General features: G+C 32.1%; 1 protein-coding gene across 1 annotated transcript in view; it reads left to right on the top strand.

Annotated features, from left to right (window-relative positions):
• The window catches only part of LOC143048406 (uncharacterized), a 28,079-nt gene extending 9,346 nt beyond the window's left edge, over window positions 1–18,733 (top strand). Inside the window, exons 6-7 of the mRNA XM_076222085.1 lie at window positions 17,663–17,725; window positions 18,440–18,733. Of these exons, the coding sequence (XP_076078200.1) occupies window positions 17,663–17,725; window positions 18,440–18,544 (168 nt within the window). The 3' untranslated portion in view covers window positions 18,545–18,733. The remainder of the gene's footprint in view (window positions 1–17,662; window positions 17,726–18,439) is intronic.
• Window positions 18,734–21,260: the final 2,527 nt, after the last annotated feature.

Here is a 21,260-nt window from a genome sequence, read left to right as displayed (position 1 = left end):
TAGATGCTTTTGAATAATTGTTAAACATACTGACATAAGCTAAGAAAGATTAAATATTGAATAATCAGACTTTGAATTATTTCCAAAGATCATCTTGTTTTTTTTTCAAAAGGCTAAGAAGAAAATTTTCTTTCAAATTTGAAGAACTATTCTGACAAGCAAGTCTTGATTTCAATAGATCTGACCAATTTTATCTTCTTACTTGATCAAACTAGCAACAAAGAGGTGGGGATATGCAAGTCATATTGGTGACTTGTCGGTTTTGTATTAATTTTTTTAATTATAAAAAAGAAGATGTGGTATGATTGCAAATGAGACTTACTCCACAAGAGGAGACCAAAATGTCACCAAATGACACAGAAATTAGCAACTATAGGTCACTGTACAGCCTTCAACAATGAGCCCATAGCGAAACTATCCTTTTTATAAAAATGGTGATCCCATGGAAAGTACTATCATCTTTGCTAACCCTGTCATATATTTATGATCTCTGTTGATTTATGGAGGTTATGCTGAAAGACTTTGTTAAACTTTGGTCAGAAATCTTGGCATATAAGTAAAAAAAAAAAATTTGGATGCAACAAACTAAGTCTATTGATTAGTGTAAGGTAGTTTTAACCAATTAGTTTAGATGTACTTGACCCCTTCATTACATTCATTTAGATCTTTATGTGACTTGTCTGTTAACTAGAACAATTTAATATCAAGTTTTGATCCTATTTTGAAAAGCTTTCTAGTTAAATAAGTAAAGCGTTCAACGCACTTTAAAAAGATATACTTTACAATAATTATGGCTAAGCTATACTCCCCCAACAAAGTAATTATGACAAAAAATAACCTTCATTTTAAATACCCAATTTTGAAATCCATTGAATATGATTGTATATACCTTTTCAAACTTCACTGACTATATTGTAAATTTTTATGGTTTTAAATTACATTACAAAAGGCTCAGGTTATGGTTTTTGTGAAAGTTTAAATCCAATGTTAATGTGTTATTTGGTGTCATATGGTTATGAACATATATATGTAATATTTCTGCCATTCTGGATTTATTTTCCTTTTAGAAAATTTGTACAATTATAAATATTAATAACACTGAAAAATTACGATATATTTGAGTATGTATGATAAGTATGCATGGTGGCCTTAAGGGCTGTTTTCTACTTGTTTGTGGAGTATTGTCTCTTTAACACATTCCACATAGTCATTCTCAATTTTATCTTATTTACAAAGTTAATTGAGAAATACATAATTGTCCAAGCTTGGAACATTTCAGATCTGGGTCTTGCAAAGGGATACATGCTAAGCTATGTCTAAAATAAAAGGTCTAGTACCTGTAAAACAATGGTATTGGTATAAGGAGAATTGGGACAATATTACATGTTGATGATACAGCAACCTAACATTATTTAAAAGTGTATTACAAAAAGAAAAAATCCAGTGAATGAGGTGGTGTAATAAAAGTTTATAATGAATTAGATGCACTGTTTAAATTATGAACAGGAATCCCATATCCCATAGCCATCATCCAAGGTTTATTACACATTCTAAAAAATGAAATTTATTCAAAATATTAATGAATATCATGAGTATAGGAATTGCTTTAGACATATTTCAAAACTGAAGACCTCCACAACCATTCACAAAGGAGCTCATTATTCATTCTGACTAATGAATTTTATTCCATATATTTATGTGCATATGGATTGCTATTTATCCCTGTGTAATTCTGACCTTATGTGTATTGGAATTAAAACATGGATATTATCAGCTATTTGACTTCAATTCAACAAAACACAAAAAGTTTTATCATAACTGAAGTATACTTCAATGCATATAGTAATTAAATAGTTAAATTTGATACTGTGCCATATAAGTTATATATTCAAATTTAACATATCAAGGAATCAATATTTTAAAGTTCAGATCTTTTCCTTTTGTTTGCTAAATTACACAGTCTGTGAAAGACACATTCAAAATACCTTCAACAATTGTAACATTTGGCTTTAAGCTTGACTGGGCTATAAAACTTGGCAATAGGTGATCAGCACACTAATTTTGCTTTCTTAAGATTTCTAGGAATCATAAGTCATTTTAAGTATTAGGTTTACTATTGCTTTTTCTGTTTTTTAGCAGATGATTACTTTTTGTTATGGCATTTTTTTTCTCTAGATCTCTAATCATTAAAGAAGCCAATAAATTCCTCAGCATTGATTCACTTGTTATCAAAGATTTTGGTGCATGTTAAAGTACTATAAATCTGCTTATTTTCTAGGAATCCCTTTTTGGCATTTTAATTCTGACTTCAGCAGACTTCATGACTGCAATTCATTTTCACAATTTCCTTAATTTGTTGATGTAATAATATAAGAGTGTCAAAGTTTAACAAATTCCCAACCATTATTTTCTACTTGTGAAAGTCACAAAAATAAATAATCCTTATCCTTTTATGTTTAAATACCTCAAATTGGACTTTTGCGATTTCAAAATTGATCTAAAATGTACATGTTGTAAGGAAATCATAAGATTGCTTTGATTGGAACTATATTGTCTACAGTTCTGAATTTAAGGAAAGATTTCTTAACCTAGCATGTAATTTGCAGAATTGCAATCATTAGAAAACAAAAATGCAATTCAATATAATGCAAATGTGTGATGTAAAAACTTGCGTTATCAAATCTAAATTATTATTTCTGTTCAGGAATTGGTTAACACTCCAAAAATGATAGACGTTTAATTGATAGTGGTTTTGGTGAGGGTATTGAAGATAACAACAGTACCTAGGTGGTTTTGGTGAGGGTATTGAAGATAACAACAGTACCTAGGTGGTTTTGATGAGGGTATTGAAGATAACAACAGTACCTAGGTGGTTTTGGTGAGGGTATTGAGGATAACAACAGTACCTAGGTGGTTTTGGTGAGGGTATTGAGGATAACAACAGTACCTAGGTGGTTTTGGGGAGGGTATTGAGGATAACAACAGTACCTAGGTGGTTTTGGTGAGGGTATTGAAGATAACAACAGTACCTAGGTGGTTTTGGTGGTAGATAACAACAGTACCTAGGTGGTTTTGGTGAGGGTATTGAGGATAACAACAATACCTAGGTGGTTTTGGTGAGGGTATTGAGGATGACAACAGTACCTAGGTGGGTTTGGTGAGGGTATTGAGGATAACAACAGTACCTAGGTGGTTTTGGTGAGGGTATTGAGGATAACAACAGTACCTACTAGGTGGTTTTGGTGAGGGTATTGAAGATAACAACAGTACCTAGGTGGTTTTGGTGAGGGTATTGAAGATAACAACAGTACCTAGTTGGTTTTGGTGAGGGTATTGAGGATAACAACAGTACCTAGGTGGTTTTGGTGAGGGTATTGAAGATAACAACAGTACCTAGTAATCCAGTGACACTTTTATTTCAAAGAAAAATGTCAGTCAGCTTTTTTTTTGACACGAATTTAGTCTCAAGAATTCAAAGGAAGTTCTTTGGACCCAAGATTGACCTTAGTTTTTAAAACCATAGCCAGGAGGGAGAGGGTCAAAGGGTTTGGATGAACCCTCATACTATCTAAGACTATTAAAGCTGAGATTCATATTGAAATTTAACTATCAAAATCAAAGATTCATGACCCCAAATAACCCTGCTCCGAGGCATCCTGGCAACAGGCCTGCTCTCACAAAAAATTATAGATATGAAATTGTACATTAATTTTTTGCCTTAGATATCACAGAGACTGACCAATAGAATAAAGATTGTGTACATTATAACTAGTATATGATTAATTGTAAGCATAAAGAGCTTCTCAATTATGTTGGTATTACAAATGATTTCCTTACAGAAAGTCTTTGAAGAACTAAGGTTTTCATTTGCCTATAGCATGACGATCAGTTTTAATCAGCTTTAAACTTTTGAATTTTTAATATGGACAAGAGTCAATGTTCTTTGGATTAAAGTGTTCCAATACTTATATTTTTCAATGTCACAAACATTCTAACATTGATTATCTTATTACTAAAGAAAATTTAAACCTATTATCCACATACCATTATAAACCCGTACATTTCTTTTGAATATGATGTGCTTTTACGTCACTGTAATTTTTAATAACTTTAAAGGTTTTATATTATATATACATGTATATATATTATATATGATCATGTCAGGATTACATAATTAAATACTTTTCTAAATTAAAAAATTAAAGCTCTGTGGGTCTTTACCATATAGTATTCATGACAATATGAAACTGTAGATGCACTTATAATATAGGGTTATTGCATGAATATTGGGGAATATTGTCCCGAGTAGAATTTTATATTGCACGAGCTTGCGAGTGCAATTTATGTTCTACGAGGAACAATATTCCCCAATATTCATGCAATAACCCTTTTATTGTATAGCAATATAATATTTAAAAGTAAACATTGGTTTAAACTAAAATTTAGTCGTTGATGACGTCATGAATTTTGAAGATTTATTGCACTAGTTCAATATTAGAATTTATTGCACGCTAACTTTTGGTTACTTTCTGTTGGAAATATTATATTGCTATACAATAATATAATGTATTAGTGGGTTTTATAGCACACATAGCTTTAACTATGCTAGGAGGGACCATAGCCATAGTTAAGATGAAATTTCTGGAAAAAAATCAGAAAAATGACATAGAATGCTTATTATGCAAAGTAAGATGTTATTCAATGTTATTGGATACCCTGCGTTTGTATGCTAGTTCATAATTATACCCCCTCTTTAACTTAAGTGGGGGTATACTGTTTTACCTTTGTCCGTCCATCTGTCAGGTGGGGTATACTGTTTAACTTCTGTCCATCTGTCCGATGGATATTTTTCATCACATCTTTCTCAAGAACTACATCATACAGTTTTCTGAAATTTGCTTTTAGGGTTCATTATAAGTCGGTTATACCATGTGATGCCTTTTCAGATTCATCACTCAACAGTGTTCTAGGTGGGTAGGGGTATAACAGTGAGCAGTAGCTTGTAGTTTCAGTTGTCACGGTTAAATTGCTGAAAGATCCCTTCATAAATTTTTTACTTCTTTACTATAATATCCTGGTGTACATCAGATGCCCCCAATCAGGCTAAAACCCTTGTTGGTTTATCTCTTACACAAAGGAGGAGGTACATGTATGTGTGATAACGGCAATTACTATTAACCAATTATCTCAGACATGAAAAAACTCTTCAATATTTTAACAGTTTTAACAGTACACCTATTAAAATTTATTGACAATTAAATTCCATTCTTCTATTCCTGTTGGGGTATTTGTGGCTCTTTGTAGTCCATTTACTACTGTATCACTAGGCTGTGAGCATTGAGGTTGTGAGTTTTAGGTCTGCATAGGGCCGGTGCATGGGACTGACCAAACATATTTGAATAGTCAGTTTTCCTACAGAGAGTTGGTGGTTCTCTTCAGGCACTCTGGCTTTCTCCACCAACAAAATTAAATGCCTTGAAATACCCAAGTGCTAAAAGGGGTGTTAAACACCAACCAATCAATCAGTTCCTATTGCATTATACTAAACCAATGCTATGTTCGATATGGGTTGAGGAATGATATAAAGTCCTTAGTATGGAAAATGCCATGTGAAAAATGTATAAATATTCTGTCAGAGACAATTACTTTATTTATAAGCTGGTTGATGTTTTGCTGATCATATTGTCATGAAATGTTACAGCTTTGATTACGGTTTCTCATTTCAATAATGTAATTATATGTTGCTATACAAAGAAATCTTTTGCCATTAAAGCAGCGACAGTTAATCGATATGGGAAATTAAAACAGCTGATATTTCTCCATAGTAATCAAGCTACATTACCGAAGGCCATATAGTGGTAAATGAGTTCAAAAGAGCATGAAATAAAAGTATGTACAGGATTTTATGATAAACTGGGGAATAATTTCAAAGCTCAAACAGTGTTCATGACACTTGAATTAATTCCATATATTACTGTCAATTCAGAAATTATTGCAAGGTTTATCAATGCAAATAATGCAACTTGCTGACTTTTGCAATAATAAGATTTATTTTACTTACAAATAAATGTTTGCAGTTTTTTCTGAAATTGCAATGGTTAGTGGCATTTTTGTCCATTTACCAAAAATCAAAATAATTTTTGTATTTACAATATGTACGTATACAGGATTTTAATTTTTTTGTAAGTCTTAAAAAGTTTGCTTTTATCTACTCCTCCTTTTAATGGTTCTAACCTTGTTACCCACGTTTAGAAGAGTCATGTAAATGAGCTGAGACATAAATCAGGTTGGTAGTTTTCTAGTTTTACATTTGCCATTACATGTACACAAATGTACTTGGCTTTTTATGAGATATTAGTTTTGCTCATTTTTGAAGGCCGTACAGTGACCTATACTTGCTTACTTCTACATCATTTGGTCTTTGGTGGAGAGTTGTTTCATTGGCAATCATACCCTATCTTTTTATTTTTATATGACAAAATAATGTGTATTGAACTTTAATTATGGGTTGACTACAGGCAAATTTCAATAGACATGTACAAAACTCAATTGAAAACCAGTAGAACAGAAAGTTTGTTATACTTCCAGAATTGTGAAGAAAATGCTGATGAAGACATTTATATTTTGCAAACAAGAGTATAATATCTATGTGATTTGGGAGTATTGCCAATCTTTGATTGTCCTTGGGTTGTTTCCATAATAAGTATGAACCTGTCAAAGCTATACAGGTGTAAACCAGTGTTTATTGTAATACCTTTGATTGACTTGGCTGAGCATCATTAATACCTTTTATTATCTATAACAACCTATTCATTAATCAATAAAACTGACCCATTCATATCTTTATCATGCTTAATCTTTCTGTTAGAGATAATCTATATATGACTTATGAAATGTTTTTAGGGTGCAGGTATATATTTTTTCAAACTTTAACATTTCAGTGATTAACTGTTAAATTAAAGTAGACCATCAACATAACGTTTCAGTAGTTTTCTGTGGGGGGATCCAAGATTTTTGCTATTAAAAGGGGAAAAAAGGGGGAGGTAATTTGCAAAAATGAAATCAAAAGATACGGCAAGCAGAGTGAGGTGGACCAAGTTCTACTAAAAATTATATAAATTGTAATAAACATGTGATTTTAAAATAATTTAGTGATTAAGGGCAATTATTTCATTTGTTTATCTATGCGAAGAAGAAGAGGTTTGAGAATCCTTGGTAACCCCATCATGCATGTCCATTTTACATTTCAATGACTTCTGCATATTTCTTCAATATCAATACACCAGTGGCGGATCCAGGGACCCAGGAACCCCCCTTTTTTTTGGACGATCAATGCATTTGAATGGGGACATGTGGTTGGAACCCCCCTTTCTCCTGGGTTGGGAACCCCCCCTTTTTAAAATGGCTGGATCCGCCCCTCAATACACCTACAACCACATTTTATATGGTGTTACATCATGGTAAAAATTATGTAATACACTAACATAAATAGAGACTGCATTACCCATAAATTCATATGCTTCCCTGTTGAAGGCAAGACATTTGATGGTACATGTATACCAATGTCCTGTCAGTCTGTCTGTGATACCTCAAAATTACTTGAACTTGCAAGAATTTCTATATTCTCAATAAAGCTTATTTTGCTCTCTTGGGGCATCTTTTCCCTATAAGTTTTGATAAAGTGGTATTCATATAGATGTTAGCATCAGCTTTAAGCATTTGTACTCTTTGTGACAGTTATGTTATTTTGCAAATTGTATTTTCAGCCTCCCAGCAAGTACTTACAATCTATATAGTCAAGTAACTCTTTTTGGGGAGCCTATTTGTCTTGTGACAAAATGTAGGTCACAGCATACTACTTTTCATTCTTCTTTGGTTTAATAGTGATTAAAGAATTTGTGTCAGAACTGAATGATGGGAATACATCTAAGAGAGTTGTTTATCTTTTTCAAAGTTTTTAAAAAGCATTTGAGGATTCTAGGTTTATCATAAGTACAGAATCCTGATTAATAAATTAGGTATGAAGAACAAACCATTCAAGTATCCTAGTAGTAAAAAAATATAAATCATTCATTTAGACTACTGATTTGTCTTTTGTATAAATAAAATGTTAACAGCTCTAACCAACTGTTAAAACTGGATAATCAGGATTGACATCTTCAGATTTTTATGCCCCACATAGGGGCATTATGTTTTCTGGTCTGTGCGTCCGTTCGTCCGTTCGTTCGTCCGTCTGTCCCGCTTCAGGTTAAAGTTTTTGGTCGAGGTAGTTTTTGATGAAGTTGAAGTCCAATCGACTTCAAACTTGGTACACATGTTCCCTATGATATGATCTTTCTAATTTTAAAGCCAAATTAAACTTTTGACCCCAATTTCACGGTCCACTGAACATAGAAAATGAAAGTGCATGTTTCAGGTTAAAGTTTTTCAGGTTAAAGTTTTTGGTCAAGGTAGTTTTTGATGAAGTTGAAGTCCAATCAACTTGAAACTTAGTACACATGTTCCTTATGATATGATCTTTCTAATTTTAAAGCCAAATTAAACTTTTGACCCCAATTTCACGGTCCACTGAACATAGAAAATGAAAGTGCATGTTTCAGGTTAAAGTTTTTCAGGTTAAAGTTTTTGGTCAAGGTAGTTTTTGATGAAGTTGAAGTCCAATCAACTTGAAACTTAGTACACATGTTCCTTATGATATGATCTTTCTAATTTTAAAGCCAAATTAAACTTTTGACCCCAATTTCACGGTCCACTGAACATAGAAAATGAAAGTGCATGTTTCAGGTTAAAGTTTTTGGTCAAGGTAGTTTTTGATGAAGTTGAAGTCCAATCAACTTGAAACTTAGTACACATGTTCCCTATGATATTATCTTTCTAATTTTAATGCCTAATTATATTTTTTATCCAATTTCATGCTCCATTGAACATGGAAAATGATAGTGTGAGTGGGGCATCCGTGTACTTTGGACACATTCTTGTTTTATTTTAGGACATCTTACATCATTTTCTTGTGCCCTGAACCACTAATCTCATGCATGTTCTCCTCAAAGTTTGGTTATTATATTATCTCTTTTTGTGAAATTTTCAAGCAAAGAAGGCATCTTTGAAAAGAATTTAACAAATGTTGTGAATAAAGACTAAAAATAGAGTAAAATGTAAAACAACTTCAATATGATGATTTTTAGTGCAATGATAGAGTCAGATTACCCCACAGATGTAACTACTTAGGAAATGTATAATTCTCAGACTCTTTTGTCATTGAAACGATAACTTGTTATTGTTGACAATTTAATTATTTCCCTCTGGAGAGCTGAGGCTGAGGGTTAATGTCTTCACATTGATTAGTGTTGGCACATTGTCTGTTTTGATAATCAGTTTATACTATCAATTCTGCCAGTACACTGAGCAGTACACAATGGGGGAATGTGTCCTTGACTTGCTGCAGTAAATAGTTCTGTTAAGATGATTTACTGCAGTTGTTTAACTTGCTGATGCCAAAATCATTCCTGTTTTTTTTTTAATTAGATAAATCCTGCATAAGAAAGTTCTTCCAACAGCTGTTCTGTAATTTTAGCTTCTTTGCCTTATATCTAACTATGTTATATAACGACAATATCGAGGAAATAGTTTTACAACACCTTATTGGAGTTGTTGCCCTTTAATGACATTTGTTACTCTTTTTTCCTCGTTTTGCCTTATTTGATCAAGTTTTGATAGATAAATAGACACTTTAAAATTTTGCATCCATTGAGAACCTCAAATCACTCTGATTGATTAATCTTGATAACTTATAATAGGCTGTATGTGACCTTAATAATATCTATGGAAGAATCAAATTTTAATTCAGCTTTTTAAATTGATAACAGTTTAAAACTTTCCCTATTATACTGCAATATGGTTTGAGGGTGAAAATTTCTGCTGGTTAACTTAAAATTCACACAATATCTCTTTGATTTTTGGAATAAATGTTTACATTATAGCCAAGTTTTAATAATTATTTGCTCATTAATAACAGGTTGCTTGATTTTATTGGAAATTTGAAATATCTGTATTTGATCCGTAAAATTGAAGTTAAGCTATCAATATATATACAAAACATTGGATTCTGTTCATCTCAGCTGTTTTTCAATTTCTTCATCTGATGATGCCAATTTGATATTTTATGGCAGACAGATATAAATACAATCAATAATACTAATTTAAGCTATAGATTGGAGTCTGAAATGTTCTGGTTTTCATTCCCTGCCATAAATACAGCTATGGTAATTGGTAGTTAGGTTCAAACTTGCACTATTATTGTTTGTTTTATCTGTGCACCAGAACTGACTATACCAGAATTTATTCTTCAAAAACTACACAAGAGTTGATAGTCAATATGGTAAACCAACTTAATCTTTGTGGATACTTTACTTCACGTTAAGCCCTAATACTAGCAAATTTAGCAGCGATTTGATTTTTCGATTTTCAGATTTGTTTGATGTAGTTAAAGAAGGAAAGATTTAAGTTTTACATATTCCTGACGATTTATATTCACGCTATTTTTCTTCTCACGAAAATAAGTTGGTTCACAGTACATTGTACTATATGAAATAGAGAATGGGAATGGGGAATTATCAAAAGAGACAACAACACAAACCAAAGAGCAAAAAACAGCCTTTTAAAGGCCATCAATGGGCCTTCAACGCAGCATGAAAATCACCCAACCATTAATGGGACTTCAGCTTGACCCTGAACAATAATGTACACTAGTTCAACAAATAAGACGCTACACTAAGCTCTTAAACATCTAATGAACCAAAATTTAAAAAACTAACAAAGATTATATATATATTCTACCCCCGCATCTTGTGCAATAAATATTTCTCCTCTTGAGACAAAACTTTATGGGTATGTTTGCCTGCAGTTTAAATGGTGATGCTTCATTATTAAGCCACCTTCACAGCAGAGGGGCATTAAATGTTTCCATTGTCTGTCTGTTAGTCCCTACATGTGTAATATAAAATTGAGAATGGAAATGGGGAATGTGTCAAAGAGACAACAACCTAACAAAAGATCAGAAAATAGAGTCTCCAAATTGGTTTCAGTTCTCTAACTTAAGTTTGCCTCAACAAAATTTTATGAAACTTATACACATTTAGCCTATTACCACAAAAATCAGATCAAGTTTGAATTTAGTTTGCCTCACTTTTACAGATCTTGAGTTGTGTCCTTACTATGCAATTGGGGCGTCATCTGTATCCCGTGGACACATTCTCCAATTATTTCTGACTGAAATGATTGTAAAGATCCAATCAAAAAGATCTGTTAGTTCTATCATACCCAGTAAAAATAACATAGTAATAGACTATAAAGGACAATACTCATTGTAATGCATTAGTTTAAACCTAGTTTATCACAGAACACTGATCACTGCTTAAGTAAAGCAGTTCAAAGTAATGGAAAATTACTGCATTTTAAACTGTCTAGTGAATTTTTCCATTCTGAGAGAATATATCAGTGCAAAATAGATTAATTTAGCCATGATCCTAAAGCTAATTGTAGCATTGAATAATTTATGAATATATCACATGCCAATCAAAACTTATTATCGAATAACCATGTACATTAAATATGTACTGTTACGTGTAAGTTACAATTTACTATATAAAAAGAAAATTATTTTTGGTACATTTTTAACGTTCTATGTAACAATGCAAGTCGTTACCTAATTGTTTGCCATATCATTATTCTGTTTCAATTACATACTCTCAAGTTGAAGACATCATTTTCTGTTATCATCCTTTATTCTATGCTGTATTTTCTATTTACATTTGCAACTAGCATTTCTGACAGGAAAAGATTTGAAGATAAAGAGTTGGTCCTTAAAGGTCATAATTTTTGGCATGTATTGCAAGGAATAAGCCATATGTAGCATAGACATAGTACACATGACCTTAGTTTACTTGGAGTTAACCATGTTTTGAGCCTACCATATTACTGAAGACATATTTCCTAAATGTGTACTCCAGAAGGAGGGTTCTGGGGTTGGAACCCTGTTTTGAAATTGGCTGGATCCGCCCCTAGTGTATGAATTCAAAAAATGTGGCATTATTGCCAGTCTGACAATCAGAGATGAAAAGACATAGATACATTTTAAGGTATTGAATATTTTGCATGTTAAAAACTGCTATCTTAGATTTAGTTAAGTTCCATCCCAGAAATTTGGGCTCATATGTAACCTATGTAATTACATTTATTTTTAAAACTACTTCACAAAAGTTGAAACAGAATTATCATAAATAAGAAAATTGTGTAATACTTCTATGAATTTAGTTGTAACCACATACTGTATATAAAGTCATATAAATTTGACTATCTTTTGATGTCTTATTGTCGAGCCTGCAACTTTTGTTGCAGAAAGCTCGACATAGGGATAGTGATCCGGCGGCGGCGGCGTTAGCTCACTTCTTAAAAGCTTTATATTTTAGAAGGTGGAAGACCTGGATGCTTCATTCTTTGTATATAGATGCTTCATGTTACGAAGTTTCGGTCAGTCACATGTCCAATGTCCTTGACCTCATTTTCATGGTTCAGTGACCACTTGAAAAAAAAGTTCAAATTATTTGTAATGTTGAATTCTCTCTTATTATAAGTAATAGGATAACTATATTTGATATATTTGCCTACCTTGCAAGGTCCTTATGTCTGTCAGACAGTTTTCACTTGACCTCGACCTCATTTCATGGATCAGTGAACAAGGTTAAGTTTTGGTGGTCAAGTCCATATCTCAGATACTATAAGCAATGGGGCTAGTATATTCGGTGTATGGAAGGACTGTAAGTTGTACATGTCCAACTGGCAGGTGTCATCTGACCTTGACCTCATTTTCATGGTTCAGTGGTTATAGTTAAATTTTTGTGTGTTGGTCTGTTTTTCTCATACTATATGCAATAGGTCTACTATATTTGTAGTATGGAATGATTGTAAGCAAGGTTGGGCGGTAAATACCACCCCCGGTATTTACCAGTGGTATTTACCGGCATTTACCGCCCCGGACAATACTCCCCAAGTGGTCAATACTGGCAAATACTGGTCAATTGAAATTTTCATGGTTGTTTCTACTATTAAATGAAGTAAAATCTTGATAAAAAGTCAAATATAATGTGTCAGCTTATAAAGTTAATGAATTTGATATGTTTTATTCATTTATAACACTTATTCTTACTACTGATTTAAAATTTAGTTTTTATGAATTATGATATTGCATACTTAAGATATATATATATACAAATTTATATTTTATTTCAACATGTTTAAATCTATATATTTTTATTCAAAATGTATGATTTTACAGGTAATTAAAATTAAAGGTAAATAAAACTACAGGTAAATGAAGTTACATGGGTCTTTTTACCTATCACCTGGCATTGCTAGGTGTGAAAATTTAATTACTAAAACAACAGCCTCCAATAAAAGTTGACAGTACATGGGTTGAAAGTAATAAAATTGATATATGAAGACTCCCTTAAACATTAAATTATTTCCTGTTTATAGCTATCTAACTGTGAGATAAAAAAAAACCTTCTTCATGCTGGAAATGAAAATTTGAAGCAGGGACAAAAAGTTTTTATCTTTTACTATAATATTATGTACACATTAATCAATGTAGATCCCTGTTTGAATTATCAATAGAATTAGAAATGAAAGCATTAAAGATGGTTTGAACACTTTCTATATAAATTAATTATTAATTGTAATTATAATTGACCAAGTAGATAGTGGTTTTTATAGTAATGACCACTCAAAATTTCAATCGACCAGTATTTGCCGGTATTTCCCAGTATTTGCCAGTATTTCCCGGTAAATACCGGTATTTACCACTGGCATGGTCAATACTAGTATTGACCGCTTTTTTGCCAACCTTGATTGTAAGGCGTACATGTCTAGCGGGCAGATGTCATGTGACCTTGACCTCATTTTCATGGTTCAGTGGTCAAAGTTAAGTTTTTGAGTTTTGGTCATTTATCTAATACTATATGCCATAGGTCAACTATATTTGGTGTATGGAAATATTTTGTGATCTTTATGTCAGTCGCCCAGGTTTTATTTGACCTTGACCTCATTTTCACGGTTCATTGCACAGTGTTAAGTTTTTGTGTTTTGGGCTATTTTTCTTAAACTATAAGTAATGGGTCAACTATATATGTTGTATAGAAGCATTGTTAGCTGTACATGTCTGCCTGACATGGTTCATCTGACCTTGAAATCATTTTCAAGGTTCATTGGTCTTTGTTTAGTTATCTTGGTTAATGTTAAGTTTATTTGACAGTTGTAATAAAGCTTAGCTTTATACTTAGGACTATCAACATAATTTCAATGATAAGTATAGAAGGCGAGACATTTCAGCGTGTGCACTCTTGTTTTTGTAACCTCTCTGAGTCCAGGACACTTGTTAATGCTTATAATATCAATTTGTTGTTAAAGCTAATAATATCAATTTGGTTAATGATATATATAAGTCTCATTAAGTCATTATGTTGATAGGATGATGAACGGTTAATGTCTAAGGTCATAATTGTATTATTTATGTACCACTGTCAATGACAATAGTAGGTGGTACATAATTAGTTATCAGGTGTATACAGTAGGTTCACATTATGTCCTTCCTGTAGATCTCTATCAGGTGTATACAGTAGGTTCACATATGTCCTTCCTGTAGATCTCTATCAGGTGTATACAGTAGGTTCACATATGTCCTTCCTGTAGATCTCTATCAGGTGTATACAGTAGGTTCACATATGTCCTTCCTGTAGATCTCTATCAGGTGTATACAGTAGGTTCACATTATGTCCTTCCTGTAGATCTCTATCAAATCTTCCTTATTCCTCACAAATCTGACAGTTTACACAAAAAATTTGATTCAACACTGATTTCCTTTCTAACGATCTGTATATATGATGTCTTCCTGATTCCACCAAAAGAAATTTTCAAATTCTGATTTTCTTCCGATACAGTAGATCTGAACCTAATGTAGATCTGCATTTTGGGTGCTTTAAAAGTTGTCTGAGGGATTTAACTAGCTCGCAGCAGTCAAGCTTTCATAGCACATTGCTTTTGATCTTTAGATGTTAACTCTTCCTTATTAACATTTGCTGTTCCCTTTTCCTCATAGAACTGGCAGTTTGGATAAATCATAAAGAATATTGGTTAGAATGAAGGCACTGTTATATATGCAAATGTAATAGTTTTTGTATAAAATGAACAGAAGGTATATTCATATCATTGTTGTTAGGTGGTATATAGTTGACATAGTTCCTACTCAAATATAACTCTGTAGCATTAATTAACCTGTATTCTAAACATGGATCATGTAATTAATCACTGCTCAGAATAATAATCTATATTTAGATTACATGTTTTTAGGTTTCAAGTATACAGCATCCTGTATATTTTATGTTTCACTCTTTAACAAATATTTCTTAAAAAATGTAATGGCAGGGGACATTTCAAAAACATTTATTGAAAAGGGGGAAATAAAATAAAAAGAAGAACCAACAACACTATGACTAAAACAAAACAAAAACAGACCAACAAGTCCACAAAACGCTACACAGAAAAAACTAAAGATTGGAAATAAAGAATTTAGCCCAAAACCAAAGGTAATTCAGGTGCTTAGACAGAGTCAGAAGTTGCTACTCCTCCAGTGACCCCTGTTGTGCATTTCCTGTTCAAATCTGATGAACCATATTTAGTGATCAGTGTCCCCCAAAAGTGGATAATGTCTCTTGTCAAACTCAGAGACCACTAACACACTGTATCACATTGCATGGTAAAGTGGAGGCATCCATTTTTTTTTTTTATAAATCCTGATTTTAATAAATTAAAAAATTTATAACTGCAGTAATTAGTAAATACCTGTATTAACCTATAACATATGGATGCACTTAACCATTTGAGTACAAAACTGCAGACAACATTTTGTCTTAAGCATTTAAGAAAAGAAAAAAATGAATAGATTTGGGTTGTGGCTTGTTTATTTGTGTACCTATCTTATTATTTAGATTAAAGACTTAAATATATATATCATTGTCTAATGTCTTTGACATACAGAGCTTTTATTGCTATGATCAGCAAAAGTCTGAAGATTACAAAACAGATATTCTGATTACGTAATTCATATATCAACAATTATGAATGTGTTAAACAAAAGAAGGAAGAGAAAAAATCTCATTGTAGCCCTCTGTTTTCATGTTCAGGCTCTCAAAAGTATTCTTTGAATGATAACTAGACTGGTAATCTTAAATACAATAGAATTACTGCAGCAATCCATAAAGTATTGTTAGGATCTCTACATTTTATGGTTCTTTCATATGATAAGTGATAGGTTTGTTATATCCTGTACTTAAAGTAACAATATGTTTCAATAGCTATAAATGTAAATATTTATTTTCCCTCATGAGAAAATACTACTTATAAAAAGATTTATTTGTGAATGTTTTGAAAGAGGATTTAAACATACCACTTAAGTAAATTTACTTATAATATAAGGTTAACCTGTTGTTACATTGTCCATATCTTTTCAAATTATTTACTTGTTCTATTAAATATTTTCAGGCTGATAGTATACCAGAAAACATATAAAAAGTCATGAAACATTACTGTTATTAACATGGGGTCTAGAAATGAATTTGCATACGAAGAATGGTTGCCATTTTGAAGATACTCAAATTCTATGGATTGATGATTTTTGTCGAGCCTTCGACTTTAGTCAAAAAAGCGAGACTAAGCGATCCTACATTCCGGCGGCGGCGGCGGCGTCCACAAATATTCACTCTGTGGTTAAAGTTTTTAAAATTTAATAACTTTCTTAAACCATACTGGATTACTACCAAACTTGGACAGAAGCTTGTTTATGATCATAAGATAGTATCCAAAAGTAAATTTTGTGAAAATAAAATTCCATTTTTCCGTATTTTACTTATAAATGGACTTAGTTTTTCTGCGGGAAAACATTACATACACTCTGTGGTTAAAGTTTTTAAAATTTAAATAACTTTCTTATACTATCCTCGATTTCTACCAAACTTGGACAGAAGCTTATTTATGATCATAAGATAGTATACAGAAGTAAATTTTGTAAAATGACAAATCCATTTTTTCCATATTTTACTTTAAATGGACTTTTTTTTTGCCAGGAAACAACACATTCACTCTGTGGTTAAATTTTTATTTAAAAATTTTGATAACTTTCTTATACTATTTTTTTATTTGTACCAAACTTAGACAGAAGCTTGTTTGTGACCAAAAGCTAGTATCTAGAAAGAAATTTTGCTAATATTTTGTACCTGTGTATCTGTATTTTACTTATAAATGGACTTAGTTTTTCTTCCAGTTAACATTACATCCAGTCTGCAGTTAAAGTTTTTAAAACATTTATTAGATTCATAAACTATCCAGGATTTTTTTCCAAACTTGGACAGAAGCTTCCTACAATCCAAACATGGTATCAAGCAGAATATTTTTATTGATTTTTTCCCTCAGTTTTGTTGATCCCTGCAATTTACAGCAAAAGTAGGCGAGACACTGGGTTCCGCGGAACCCTTACAAATTTTTCATCAGATTTGCTTATACTCATGAAATATATGAAAATTGATATCAATAAGTTTTTACTTTTGTATTTCAGATTCAGAAGCTAGAAGCAAGTTTGCCAGAGCTGGATAAGAAACGACACAGTAGAATTATAGTTGTAAGTTGTTTTTGATATCATGGCAGTGGGGGATCTAGAGGGAGTCTCCTGGGGGTTGGAACCCCCCCCCCCCTTTTTTTTTAGGATCAATGCATTTGAATGGGGACATATGGCTGAAAATCCTCCCTCCTTTTATGGTAATGGCTGGATCCACCCCTGCATGGCAGTTCTTTACAAATACTTCATAAATTTTCTTAAACTTTTAACAGAATTGCAAAAAGCAGTTCTTATTCAACTTCAGCATTCTTCATTCATACCAATCCAGATTTACAAATTTATTTTCCAGAATTAATTTAATACCTTGTTTTTACCATGTGGTGCTGTAATATTCTCCCAACCCTTTTTAAGAGGAAACAAGTCAACTGAAGTTTTTGAATACACATTCTACATCTATCAAAACACTTTAAGTAACATATGATAAGTGAACTTTTTCTTTGAATAATTGTTTTTGTAATATTTGTGCTAGGAAGGCTTAAGGCAAAACATAAATCAAAAGTCAAAAATAAAACAAGTAATGGTTATTATGTTGTAATGAACATCTGATAATCACTTTCAATTCCTGCTTATTAATAATATAGCTTATTGCTTTTTATACACTTTTGGTATCATATATGTATGTTGGACCAGAGACATATAATACATATATGTCTCTAGTTGGACTATGGACACATACTTGACACAATATACATACATACATGTTTCATCTGTTCACAGGAAGTAGAGAGTTTGGAGCAAAAACTGGACTTCCTGAGTAAAAGATTAAATGAAACAGATCAGGTGAAATGGAAGGGCATGTTTAAGAAGAATCCTTTATGGTGATATATGTCTGACAACTTGATCTTTTGAAGAGACCATTCTAAAGAAGACTTTTATTAGAGAGAATCAGCTGCAGTTGGTCAAATTATACATTGTAGTGTGAGAGTTTAATAACTACTGTAAAAGAATTCAGCAATGATCCATATGTCAGACTTGAGTCTTATTCATTCTGAGGCTAAATTTACTCAAAAATATTCAGCACCAACCAATTTTATTTTATTTTGTTAGATATGTTAATTTATTCCATTTCCTTTTCTCTCTGTAGAATGTTATAACAAATGTATTTTAGAGTAATTCCAACAACCATTGAATCATCTGATCTTATAAATACTTATTCTATAACAGTGGCAGATCTAGAGGATGGGGGTTCAAACCCCCAGAACACCCCCTTTTTTTGGACGATCAATGCATTTGAATGGGGATATCTGGTTTAAACTTGGTACCCCATCCCCCTTTTCTCCTGGGATTGGAACTCCTTTTTAAAAATGGCTGGATCTCCCCATGGGTTATCTGTGTGATTTTATTCATGAAAAACATTGGCAACAAGTATACATGTTTTTACTTTATCCCTCTGATACAATCTCTCTATGATTATGTATATGTGATATTTATGGTTTCAATAATTTATAAACGTAATCAATTAATCTCTGCATTTATCACTTCAGTTTCCCATTAAGCAATAGAGTATTGTTTAATAAATTGTTATAAAATTGATTCTTAATATCCTTAATAATTTTGTTGTCAAATTAATTGATAATACAGAAATAATTTGTTTTATAGGCATTTATAGAAATGATCAGCTTGGTAACAGACAATGATGTTAGTCATGCTATTCAGTACTCAGTCCTTATAGGATGTATAGAGTATAGAAGGTTTTGTTAATTGTTTGAGCTGTTACGAATAGAAATCAACTTTATGCAAGTGCATGTTTACATGTGTATAAGATTTGGATTGATTTTGAAACATTCAGATATGTATGAAAGATGAAAGATGAATTTTGGTCTGTTTTGTTGTGTTCTTATAACAAATCAATAAGGTCAATATCTATCCGATGCAGCTGGTATGATGTAGAATTGGAAGTTTTGCCTGTTCTATCAGCTAAAAGCAAACACTTAGAGGAGAAACGAAATATCTAGACTAATTTAATACATCTCCACTGTTTAAGAAATTAACATATTCTTTGATAAAATCCTATCAATTCCAACTTTTAACAAGAGGCTGTCACAACGACAGCAAACCTGGATTTATTAATATTTATTTGTGTCCTGGCAATATCACTATATCAAATTTGACCTCCATTTTGTCATCAGTATCAACATATTAAAATTTGAAAAGCTTAGATTGAATGGTTCATGAGTAAATGCAACAACGTGAATGGAAACGCCATTCTACAATCTTTCAAGAACCATAACGCCTGAACAGTAAAAGTCAAAATCGTCATTATTGAACTTGACCTCTATTTTGTCATCAGTAACAACATATAAAAATTTCAAAAGCTTTGGTTGAATGGTTCATGAGAAAATGCACGGACACGACTGGAAACACCATTTTTCAATCTTTCAAGAACCATAACTCCTGAACAGTAAAAGTCAAAATTGTAATTATTTAACTTGACCTCTATTTTGTCATCAGTTACAACATATTAAAATTTGGGAAGCTTTGGTAGAACAGTTCATGCGTAAATGCACGGACACGACTGAAAACTTCATTTTTCAATCTTTCAAGAACCATAACTCCTGAACAGTAAAAGTCAAAATCACCATTATTGAACTTGACCTTCATTTAGTTGTCAGTAACAACATATTAAAATTTTAAAAGCTTTGGCTGAACGGTTCATTTCATGAGTTAATGCACGGACAACATTTGATTGCCGACTGCCCAGCCGCCATGCCGCCCGCCGTACATCCCAAAATCAATAACCGACATTTTTGTCACAAAAATCCGGTTAAAAATTTGTATGATTATTAAAAATGACCTGATTTGATATGGACCAAAAATAGTCACATTAGCAGAAAAACTAATAACTGCATATATATACACAAAATTATTTTTAGATCTAGTCTATATTTATCATGTTGTGATATAGTTATACATTTATATCTGTTTATTTTGACAATGTTATACATGTATTTACTTGTAATAAATATTTGTATCCCATCAGTTATCTGTTCTGCTGTCAGTCAGACAGGCTCGTAGCCAGGAATTTCCAAGGGGGGGGGGGGGGTCGTTGGACTCACAAACTCGACTTTAACAGTCACAATTCGAACAGAACATTGACTTTGACAGTGCTTATTTGTTTTCAAGGGGTTCGGGTCCGAACCCCCCAACGGGTATGGTCAGACTCAGGCTTTATATATCCTTGAAACAGAAAATCAACAGGTCAAAATCTACATCAGGTTCTAGATTTTTTTTGTGAAAAAAGTGACTACAAAAAAGTATTTATGACATTTATTAGTAAATGAAATTCAGTATAAACGAAATTGTAAGAGAGAAGGTTTCTAAAAAGTACTGTTTAAACCTTCAAAAAAATACCTTAGTAAGTAAAAAATGTACATGTATTAATGACTAATAAGTATTAAAGATAAAGGTTATTTGAAAGACGGGCAACATAAGGTTAGATAAAAGACAGTTTGACTGAATAAGATGACCTTGCATATATTTCACAAGATAAATAGGTAAACTTTTATCAACAAGGTGATGGTATAGAGTCCAGGTGATA

This window comes from Mytilus galloprovincialis, chromosome 10 (assembly GCF_965363235.1).
Source record: "Mytilus galloprovincialis chromosome 10, xbMytGall1.hap1.1, whole genome shotgun sequence".
In the NCBI taxonomy this organism is placed as follows: domain Eukaryota; kingdom Metazoa; phylum Mollusca; class Bivalvia; order Mytilida; family Mytilidae; genus Mytilus; species Mytilus galloprovincialis.
The sequence above is the reverse complement of the archived record's forward strand: the minus strand, read 5'-3'. Positions and strand labels throughout refer to the sequence as shown.